Genomic DNA, 11897 nt, shown 5'->3' with positions numbered 1-11897 from the left:
GGAAGATGCAATTCCTGGTCCAATAGCTTTCACTCTACAGGGGGAAACAGACATTAAGGTAGAATAGGGACAGGGAAAAGAGTAGAATATAGGTATTTACAAAAGTAACGTGGGTCTGGGGTAAGTATCAAAGTGTTTAAAGGTCCGGTTCAGTAATGGAGATGGCTACTGCAGGCCCAGAGCAAAATTTTACTTTCTGTCATTTCCTTGAAGTTATGGCTTTAGTTAGAATAAACTTTGAGACGTCTCAGTTTTTTCATTATTTTTAAGCTCCCATTCAATCACCTCAGTCAACAGGACTGGAGGTGGGGTGATTATCAAGTGCCGAAAAGGTAGATCAAGAGTTAACTGCCAACGTGACTCACTCTCCCACCTGCAAGCACTTTGAATTAGAGACCTATAAAAAGCTCAGTTTGGCGTCTATCACGTGATGGAGGTTCTCTTCTGAGTAGCCCTTCTCTTCAGGGCTGTTCAGCCCACAGTGCGCTGTGCCCTGTGCTAATTATTGGGGAGATTATAAGCAAATTAGTAGACAGGCTCCTCTGCCTTCAAGGAGGAGACAATCTATCAAGAGGGACATACACTAAAACAATTTGCAGACAGGAGGAAGAATGAAAAGAGAGGTATGTATTGGAGTTTGTGTTCAATATGTGAGCTATGTATCTAAGTCCTATGGTACATGAGCCTATAAATGCAGGGGAAGGCTGAAATGAGTTGTGGAGATGTAATCTGGGGAGGTTAGAAATGAATCTTTCCTAGAGAAAAGTCAATTCAAAATAGAAGAAATCTGCAAACAATATTGTCCAATACTCTCAGTGCCTAAATCTCTCACTGGTGTTGTCAGCTTAATACTAGGCAGCTTGGGCTAGTAGAGCAAGGGCCTGGGAGTCAGAGGACCTGGGTTCTAATCCTAGTTTTGCCCCTTGTCTTCTGTGTGACCTTAGGCAAGTCATTAACTGAGCTGTGTCTGTTTCCTCGTCAGTAAAATAGGAATTAAATCTTCCTACTACTTAAACTGTGAACCCATGTGGGACACACTCTGTGTGCAGCCTGATTATCTTGAATCAACCCCAGCACTTAGTTGAATGCTTGGCATAGTAAGCCTTTCACAAGCTCTATAATAAAAATCATTATTATTATCATAGGCATAGGAACCATTTGGGGGTCAGCTAGCCAGTCCTGCCAGATAGGGACAGGTGGGGAAGGTTTGGGGGCTAGCCATGGTCCCCATGATAGCCCCTCCCCACTCACCACTTATTTAGATGCAATTTGGTAAAGGACTAAGAGCTGTTATTTACTTTATTTTCTTGTTAAATATGGTAGCAGCAATGGTTGTACAAGAACCTTTAACTAGATCTAGGAATAATTGCCTGTCCCTCATGTAGAACTGAAACTCGGGAACTAGGTCCCTTTGAACCCACTCTAAATCTCTCTTGGCAGGCTAGGCCACTGCTAGCGGTTCACCTGCTAATGACCATCCTTCCCCCACCCAATCCCTTCAGACATGAAGATGGCCTTCACTCTCTTTGAGACTCTGGAGTTTATCATCATGATTGTGGTATTTGTTAAGCACTTACTATGTGCCAAGCACTTTCTTAGAACAGAGGCAGATGCAAGATCATTAGGTTGGGCACTGTCCCTGTCCTTCATGGGGCTCATAGTTTAAGTAGGAGGAAGAAGATGTATTTAATCCTCATTTTACGGATGAGAAAATGGAGGCCCCGAGAAGTTAGCGGACTTTCACACAGCAGAGAGGTGGTGGATCCAGAATTAGTCCCCAGTTATGCTGATTTCCAGGCCTGTCCTCTTTCCTCTAGGCCACTCTGTGTTGCTCCCCGGTTCCCTTGTCCTTCCCTAAATCGTCCCCTGTAATTGGATGTTCTGCAGCCGATGCCATCAGGTGAGTGGTCAACCTAGTCTTCCCCACCAAAAGACTTCAGACTTTCTGCCTTGCCTCCTATGGAATCCTTCCCCTAATTCCCATCCCGGCCTGTTCCTAATCCCAAATTGCCTCACTCTCCAGTGACAGCATCCTGTTGAGGAATACTCCTTTAGGGTCTGGGAATCAGAAGGTCATCGATTCTAAGCCTGACTCTGCTATTTGTCTGCTGTGTGGCCTTGGGGAAGTCACTTCCCCAGTGCCTCAGTTACCTCATCTATAAAATGGGGAGGAAGGTTGTGAGCCTTATATAAGGCAGGGACTGTGTCCAACCTGATTTGCTTACTCATCCCAGCGCTTAGTACAGTACCTTGGACACATGTGCTTAATAAATGCCATAATTGTTATTGTGGTCCAATTACAGTGGTCCTTCACTGCCTACCTTGGCCCTATACTACTGAGCTGTAATCTGAGATCCAACAAGTATGACCAGGAAACTGACTACATCACCACCTCGCAGTGAGAAATTCCCTAGTTGTCTGGAAAAAGTTCATGGCCTGCTCCAAATGACATTCAGCTCAGGAAAAGCAAAGACCATTTCACCCAGTTTCCACAATTCACAAACATTGTGTGAGGAATGGGTGAAAGTCGAGTTTTTTATTTACTTAGCCCCAAATGTTCCCGGAAACTGAACGTAAAAATGGAGCTTGTTAAAAATGCTTGCCCCGCAGAGTTTTTCCATCCAAGGAACGGGCAAGATAAGGGTTGGATTTTTAACAGCCTACCCAGAGATCTACCAGATAGATAAGCTTGAGAGAGAAGAGTGGGAATAACTAGAAAGGTTGGGGAGGGTATTCTTCCTTTTGGCCTAGTTTGCGGTGAGTTAGTCGAACTTGTGTAAATACATACACGACCCATAGGGGAGGTTGAACTGTGATCACTGGGGCTGAAATAGTAGCTTCAATTCTGGGAAACGTTTGTTCCAGGATCCTGAAGGACAGCACAACCCAGAATCCACTGGGAATTGGAGCCTTCTCGGAGAAGGTCTATCCATAATTCAAACAGAACTTTTAAAGGAAGGAGTCTCTCAATCAGTGGTATTTATTGAACATTTACTGTATGCAGAGCACTGCAATAAGTGCTTAGGGGAGCACAATACAACAGAGGTGGTAAACACGTTCCCTGCCCACAGTGAGCTTACAGTCATTCCCTCTCTCAATCTCTCCCTTCCTCTCTTTTGCCTTCTTTCTCTCCTTATTTTCCTTTCCTTTCTATTTCCCTCCTTCCCTTCTCACAGATATTCTATCTCCTCCATGTGCCTTGTATTTGTCTTACTGTACATACCCATGCAAAAGATAGTTTAGCTTACTTACTGAAATGATACAAGAGTACTAACAGTAGAATCCTCTCCATGCCCAAAATGTGCTTCTATGTGTATACACTCAAATTTAGTTTCTCTCTTTCTCTGTTTTCAATCAAAATTATTTTGGCTACTGGGCAGAAGGTATAAAAAGATCTGGGGTAGTTATAATTTTTCCATAACCCTTCTACCATCAATGGCTGACTGTCTTTCACGAAACATATGGATTGTAGCTATACAGACTGGCGCTGTGACACGCATGATTTTCAAAAACATAAAATCTCCAAGAATAAGATAATTGTGGTATTTGAGGCTTTACTATGTGCAAAGCACTATCCTACGCACTGGGGTAGATGCAAGATAATCATATTGTTAGCAGTCTGTCCTGCATCCCCATTTTACACATGAGGAAAGTGAGGCCTAGAGAAGTGACTTGCTCAAGGTCACACAGCAGCCCTTGCTCTTTCTGCCAGTCCACAGTGCTTCCAGAGACAGTGTTGAGAAGTTGAGCACTTCACACTGTCCCGGACCAGACCTGGGATGGGACTCAGCTCTTTTTTCTTTTTTTTAACTCTTTTGTTCATGACCTAAAACACGTGAGGGAAGCTGTGCGGGGAGAGGCTGGATGTGCATGTGTGTGAGAGAGAACTAAAGAGATCTTTTTTCATTGTTTTATATACAACTAGTTAGGGATATAATCCAACAGCCCTGGGAAAACTACATTCTAGAGATCAGATGAAAAGAAACAGTTCGCAACTTGAAACTACCCCAGAGCCATACATTCCAAGCCCTACCTTTCCTTAGACCTCTGAAACAGGGGGGACTACTAGGCTACAGAAAGGGGAAAATTGGGGGCTCCGGCACCTACAGGCAGTGAAGAGGGGTGCCACCCAATAGTCTTCTAATGGACTCAACTTGCTCCAACTAACGCTCAATTCTCCATGTGCCTCCATACTTCAGAGGCCCCCAGAATCAGCCATTTTATTACTAGTCTCAATTTCTAGCTCTTCACAGATCTTTGTGGAACGTTTATTTTCTCCTCCTTTGCAGCTCTGATTCAGTATCTCTTGTGAATGTTATAACTGTACCGAGTATCTTTTCATGATTGAACTGGGCGAGGGCTGTCTGGTGCTCTAACCATAACAGGGAGGAAGGGCAGTGTATGCCACCCAAGATGGCAGGGTGATTGGATAATTATATCTTCTGGGGTGTCTTAAAACAAGGGCAATTATCACTAAATGACCCAATACATTCCAATGTGAATGATCAAGAGGAAAAATACCTCTCATTATTCCTTTTAATCAAACCATCCCATTATCTGTTAAACCAAGTCTTTCTTTGAAAACATAATGGAGAAACATCTTTCCCATTCCAATAGCTGAATGCTTTTTGGAAGTATAGTCAAACTTTGGAGACTATATATACCCCTCTATGGCCATTTTGATAGTGGGCTGAGAGTTCTCCTTTGAGTTGAAATGGATCTCAGATACTCTGAGGGTGCTTTTCAGTCCAACATCTTTTCAAATGAGGCTAGTTTATCATGAAGTCTGTAATGTTAACTCCTGCCTGACACATTCAAGAAGCACATTCTTTGTCTCTCTGTGGGAGAACAGAAACCAGTTGGTGTAATGTTAGGGCAGGTGACTTCTACTATGTTGTCCTGAAAGGGGAGGCATAAATTCCAGTGTAACAATTCAGCAACTGTTATTACTACAACTTAATACTTCCTGAGTTCATTCATTCAATAGTGTTTATTGAGCGCTTACTATGTGCAGAGCACTGTACTAAGTGCTTGGAATTTACAATTTGGCAACAGATAGAGACAGACCTCACTGGCATGCTGCAACCAGTTGTATACTAAGGCAAAAATTACCCATCCTTTCTTGGATCTAAGACCCTAGACACCATTGACCTTTTTATGCGGTCGTCTTTTCTCGCCTAGATTAACATCCTTCTTTACTATTCCTCAGAATTAATGAGTTCATGCATACACCTGAGAGAGGGCTCACTGGAATCCCTACTTTTCATTCCTCTTCCAGAGAGATTCCCTCTTACTTTGACAGTGAGCTCCATGTGGGACAGGGATGGTGTCAGACCAGATTATAATAATAATGTTGGTATTTGTTAAGCGCTTACTATGTGCCGAGCACTGCTCTAAGCGCTGGGGTAGACACAAGGGAATCAGGTTGTCCCACGTGGGGCTCACAGCCTTACTCCCCATTTTACAGATGAGGAAACTGAGGCACCGAGAAGTTAAGTGACTTGCCCAAAGTCACACAGCTGACAAATGGCCGAGCCGGGATTTGAACCCATGACCTCTGACTCCAAAGCCCATGCTCTTTCCACTGAGCCACGCTGCTTCCCGCTACCCCAGCGCTTAGTACAGTGGTCTTCTGACCCTTAACCTGGAGTTGGGAACACCTTGGCAAATGGTAAACTAACTAGCCGTAAAGGATGATGAAGTTTAAATCAATAAGGGTTTTTTTGTTTTTGTTTTTTATGGTAGTTGTTAAATACATACTACGAGGTAAGTGCTGGAGCAGATACAACCTAATCAGGTTGGTCACAGTTCATGTCCCACATGGGGCTCAGAGTCTTTAATTCCCATTTTACAGATGAGGTCTCTGAGGCACAGCCAAGTGAAATGATTTGCCCAAGGTCACACAGCAGACTTGAGCAGAGCCAGGATTAGAACCCAGTTTCTTCTGACTCCCAGCCCTGTGCTCTATCCACTAGGCCATGCTGCTTCTCTGTATGAAATATAAGATAGAGGAGCATTGGAAGACTAGACTATAGACTGTAAATTCATTGTGAGCAGGGAACATGTCTACCACCTCTGTTATACTGTACTCTCCCAAGCACTTAGTACAGTGCTCTGCACGCAGTACGTGCTCAATAAGTATGATTGGAAGAGGCAACGAAGCTGAACCCCATGAGAAAGAAAGTTGAAAAAAATCACTCAGCCTTAAATACCAGTTTTTCTAGAAAGAGAATGGCTGAACTGGAAATGACTTCCACAGTCTGGAAGAATAACTGGTCTGTCCCATATATGCTAAAAATATGCAAAATCCCGTAACTTGAACTTTCTTCAATTTAGTGTATAGAGCTAGAAAAGAGGGGCCAGATCATTGCTACTGCTTGTCATCCATCAGATCGAGAAGGGAAGCTTTCTTGCCTTTGCTTTCCCCCTTAATTAGTATCGAGATGCATTAGTTAGTGCAATTCCCCGGCCAGAAACCCTACGCAGGCTGACCACGTGGCTGTTATGTAATCATGTCTACTGCCCTTTTCCTGCCCTTTTCCCCCAGTTTGTTCCCTGAAGATTTCTTCGGGTGATTCAGTGTCAATGTGATCTCTGCCTGGAGAGCAAGTGCCCCTATCCCCTTTCTGTCTCAATAAAAGAACAAACCGGGCCACCAAAGCCCCTTAGTGGGATGTTCTCAGTTGGTATAGGTGGGAGTCAGTTTCAGGCAGCACACTGGCAAAGGTCTTCCTGGAATTATGCCACTTGGGCCCTGTTCCACTGGGTTTGGGGGTCACCAAAGGCCAGCCAAGACCAGTATTTATTTTGTCCAACCATGCCTCATTGCAACACCCCCTCATAAGAACATCCTTTCTTCTGAGGTGCAGTAGTCAATTATATTTGGTAGAGTTGGTAGGCACATTCCCTGCCCACAAAGGGCTTACAGTCAAAGAGCCTTCTTAATCCGTGTCCAGCTTGGCCCTGGAAAGCCCCAGGAATATCCTGAGCAGCACAGATTCCCAGAAGCACGGCATACCTTTGCATAGTCCACGGGAATTGGAGAGTTGGCCTCTTCCTCCCACAGCCCCCTAGGGTATGTGTATGGGTGATATATTTGAGATAGAGAAAGATGTCCTCTCTATTTAAGAAGACACTAATAATTGTGGTATCAAGTGCCAGGCACTGTTCGAAGCAGTGGGGTGGGTAAAAGCAAATTGAATTGGACACAGTCCCTGTCCCACGTGGGGCTCACAGCCTTAATCCCCATTTTCCAGAGGAGGTAACTGAGGCCCCGAGAAATAAAGTGACCTGCCCAAGATCACAGGGCAGACAAATGGTGGAGCCAGGATTAGCACCCAGGTCCTCCAGATTCCCAGGCCAGTGCTCTATCCATTAGGCCACACTGCTTCTCTAGCAGCAGCACCATCACACTACTGAGGTGAAGTTCACCTGTGAGTGCATGTGTGGCTGAAAATGCCGATGCGGGACCCATAGTGCTGACCACACTGGATGCAACGAAGGTTTTGTCCCCTTGTCAGTCAATGGGATTTGACTGAAAGTAAGCACTCAATAATAATTACGGTGTTTAAGGGCTTACTCCATACCAGGCACTGTACTAAGCACTGGGGTGGATACTCACAAATTGAGTTATACACAGTCCCTGTCCCATGTGGGGCTCGCGGTCTTGATCCCCATTTTCCAGATGAGGTCACTGAGGCCCAGAGAAGTGAAGTGACTTGCCCGAGGTCACACAGCAAACAAGTGGCAGAGCCAGGATTAGAACCAAGACCTCCTGACTCCCAGGTCCATGCTCTAGCCAGCGTAGTATGCTGCTGTTCCAATAAATACCATTGCTTGAGTAAGCACTCAGAAGAGTACAGGAGGATGGAATGCCTCTTCTCCTCTCTCTTTTCACCCTGGGAGGAGATTCCAGCTGAGTACATCTTGCCCTCCTGGGCAGGTCTCTGTATAAACATCCCCGGGCTGTTGCTCCCTGAAATAATGTTCCAGAATTGTCACCTGTAGACCTAAACTGGCCGTGACCCCAGGACGGAGGGTTGGAGGGTCAGAGCAGACCACGGGCGGGAAGGGGAGGGAAGAAGTTCCCTCGATCGAGGTAAGACGATTCCTCCAAAATGACGGGCCCAGCGAACGGACTTGGAGGCTTCTGAAGTTTGGGCTGTGGTAGGGAGAACAGAGTAGCTATAGCAACGGTGTTTTCGTTCGGTGGCAAAACTCTGTCTTTTGTTTTCTTTGTTCTCCCCCTTCCTGATGTTGCCCAGAATTTTACTGGTCGTCTTGGCTGTCTGCCAACTGAGCAAGGGCTCATTATAGTCAGTGATTATGTCTAGCTCAGGTGGTAAAATAATGCCTTTGTTTCCTCTCTCCATATCCAGGTCCTCAACTATAGTTCCTAGTCATTGTATCAAGCTTTCAACTATGTGTGGATACCAGGGCAGGTGTGATGTGCTTAGTATATGAACTCCTGGGGGTAGACATTATCTAGGTTCAATCTAGTAGCTATCGGTGCCACGTGGGTGTTTTATAAAGCTATGAAATGATGATGCTGGGGGTGGAAATGAAAACTATGGTGACGATGTTAGGTATTTAGTCAGAATGTTGGAGTTCTGTACTCCTGCAAAGGAGCTACTGCATTCTCAGTTCTTTAGTGAAAAGAGCTCGGGCTTGGGAGTCGGAGGTCATGGGTTCTAATCCTGGCTACACTTGTCAGCTGTGTGACTTTGGGCAAATCACTTAACTTCTCTGGGCCTCAGTTACCTCATCTGTAAAATGGGGATTAAGACTGTGAGCCCCACGTGGGATAACCTGATTACCTTGTATCTGCCCTAGTGCTTAGAACAGTGCTTGGCACACAGTAAGTGCTTAACAAATACCATGATTACTATTATTATTATTATCCTCAGTGATATAAAGCTGTAGAGACCGTGCTTTAATCATTCTGTTAGTTCAAGTCCCACTAGGGCAAAAAAACTTTCAACAACTGTTATTTCGGGATGGAGGAAAAAGACATATTTCCCTGCTAATTGCATCAAATGGGAATTTAGTGTTTTGTCAGCATCGCCTACCTTTTTGGTCCCTGAGAATATTTTTCCCTGCTCAGTCCTGACAGAATGATATAGTGTTTGTAATCTAAAGGAAGGTCTGCAACATTACATACATATTTTTATAGGTTCGGAGTCAAAGAGGTAGCTTTTATTCAGAGAAAAATAAGAAAGAAATGGATGGCCTGTCGGTAGCAGTGATGTGCAAGCCATAGGGGTTTAGACATTCACGAAGTTCAGAGCCAAAGAAATGTCACAAAAACAAAAATGTGAGTGATATTATTCTGCTCCAGCTAGGACGGGGGTGGGAGCAAACAATTGTGCTTAGTGAGCGCTTATCGTTGGAGAGAACGGTACTGAGCACTCACGGGAAGGCTATCTGACAAGTTGCCAAATGTTACAGGCCACGAACTCAGCAAAGGGTGGTGTTCTCTGTCATCGGTTCTGCTTCAACCCGATACTGACAAATTGCTCCTGGAACTGACCAGATTCCAGGCCACAAGAACCCTCAGCTGTGGATAGACTGGAGGTCTTGACGGGAGTACTGGACATTGACTAAAGTTGGTGGCTGCAGAAGAAGTAGAAAGTTAGCAGTATTTGACGTTGCAGGCCCAATTGTCCAGGTTTTGTTGAAAGTCTTCAGGGAGCCCTGCTCAGCCCCATATTTTTCTCATCTTTGTCTCCCCTTAGTTATTCAAACGCAGGCTCTGCAGTTCCCTCCAACCCCATCTCTCTAAATCCACACTAAATAAAATAACATAAACATAAAATAACATAATAAAATAATGAGAAGCAGCGTGGCGCAGTGGAAAGAGCACGGGCTTTGGAGTCAGGGCTCGTGAGTTCAAATCCCAGCTCTGCCACTTGTCAGCTGTGTGACTGTGGGCAAGTCACTTAACTTCTCTGTGCCTCAGTTTCCTCATCTGTAAAATGGGGATTAGACTGTGAGCCCCACGTGGGACAACCTGATTCCCCTGTGTCTACCCCAGCGCTTAGAACAGTGCTCTGCACATAGTAAGCGCTTAACAAATACTAACATTATTAACATTATTAACAGGACATACCCTTTTCATAAGCCCACAGTCACTTCCATCAATCACTTCAGAAACACATACAGTCTCCCAATAGATATCTCCAAGATCCTCCCCTGAGGGTCTGCCAAGTGCCTTCTGTGTGACACTGGGCAAGTTGCTTAATTTCTCTGTGTCACAGTTACCTCCCCTATAAAATGGGGATTCAGTACCTGTTGGACCTGTCAAGGAGGCCTGTTGGAGGAGATGTGACCTTAATAATAGTTCTGAAGGTGGAGAGAGTGGAGGTCTGGCATATATGGAGGGGGAGAGAGTTCCAGGCCAGGGGGAGGATGTGGCAAAGGGGTCGGCTGTGAGGTAGATGAGATTGGGGCACAGTGAGTAAGCTGGTGCTGGAGGAGAGGAGTGTGCAGGCTGGGCTGTAGTAGGAGATTATCCCGTGGACAGTGCCCTCCAATCTGGGAATGTCTGACTGTCAGCTCCTCCTGCCACCACTCTGATATCATCCAAGAAGGTACATGTACGGCTAGCTAATTCCAGCCTGGATCAGCTCTGAAAATGCTTCCGAGCAGCCAAACTGAAGATGCTCCCTGTGACCTTTGAGGGTTCCTTCTTTAGTTATTTTTATCTGCCTGTGACTAGTGACGAGCTGGAGGTGTCGGGGTGACGTTGGTCATTTCTGAAGCTATAACGAGCCAGATAAAAGTATCCACCCACTCCCCAGGTGTAACTACTACATCTGGAATCACCCAAACAAAGGGTCATCTCAACTGGCAATTTCCGTCCTTACATAAACCTAACAGAGGGTGCTGAAGGTTGCTCCTTCTTTCTCCCTCTTTCTCCCTCTTTCTCCCTCTTTCTCCCTCTTTCTCCCTCTTTCTCCCTCTTTCTCCCTCTTTCTCCCTCTTTCTCCCTCTTTCTCCCTCTTTCTCCCTCTTTCTCCCTCTTTCTCCCTCTTTCTCCCTCTTTCTCCCTCTTTCTCCCTCTTTCTCCCTCTTTCTCCCTCTTTCTCCCTCTTTCTCCCTCTTTCTCCCTCTTTCTCCCTCTTTCTCCCCCCTTTTCCCTCCCCCCCTTTTCCCTCCCCCCCTTTTCCCTCCCCCCCTTTTCCCTCCCCCCCTTTTCCCTCCCCCCCTTTTCCCTCTCCCCCTTTTCCCTCTCCCCCTTTTCCCGTTCTCTCTACCTTTTCCCTTTCTCTCATTCTCTCTCCTCCCTTCCCCACCATCCAGGACAGGAAGGAAATTTACCTCTATTTCTCATCTTCCCTGGGCCCTCTGGGTTTTTTCAATTGTGTCGAGAATGCAGGCACCAGAACTAGACAGAATACCTCAATAAAGGTCTGTTGCGGAGTACAGTAGACAAAGGCATCACTGCCCAACTTCTGCCATCACACTAGTGTTCATACAGCTCACTGGCATTCAAATGCAAATGGACTTCACTGATTAGAGTATATGATCAGTGTTAGAAAGTTCCAAATGACTTCAAAGGGAAGAGGATCAGGTTAGAACCTGTTTAGAGCTTTCACTTGACGCCATCTCTAAAAAGTGTTTCATGCCTGTCATGTGAAAGTAAATCCAACTGCTCTTAGAGTTGCGAAACATTCTGTTCTCATCGTTCCCATCTTCTGACCTCATCCCAGTTCCCAACTCTCTGGAGATTTTCCTCCTATTAATTTTTGGAAACGTGTTGAATTCCGTAAAAACCCGGAAACGGTAACGAGACTGTTTGAATTTTTCATTTCCCAAATTGCGGGACGTGTGCAACTTCTGTATTTCCTTTCTTGGGCTGCTCATCCTCACGGCAGAGTGAAGGGGTATTTAGTTCA

General features: G+C 45.4%; 1 protein-coding gene across 1 annotated transcript in view; it reads left to right on the top strand.

Moving 5' to 3' along the window:
- The first annotated feature begins 457 nt into the window (after positions 1 to 457).
- EGFR (epidermal growth factor receptor) overlaps positions 458 to 11897 on the top strand; it is a 298096-nt gene continuing 286656 nt past the window's right edge. Inside the window, exon 1 of the mRNA XM_029062043.2 lies at positions 458 to 623. Within this exon, the coding sequence (XP_028917876.1) occupies positions 612 to 623 (12 nt within the window). The 5' untranslated portion in view covers positions 458 to 611. The remainder of the gene's footprint in view (positions 624 to 11897) is intronic.

The sequence above is a fragment of the Ornithorhynchus anatinus genome, chromosome 4, assembly GCF_004115215.2.
Source record: "Ornithorhynchus anatinus isolate Pmale09 chromosome 4, mOrnAna1.pri.v4, whole genome shotgun sequence".
NCBI lineage: Eukaryota > Metazoa > Chordata > Mammalia > Monotremata > Ornithorhynchidae > Ornithorhynchus > Ornithorhynchus anatinus.
Note: the sequence above shows the minus strand (reverse complement) of the source record. Positions and strands in the feature narration are given on the sequence as shown.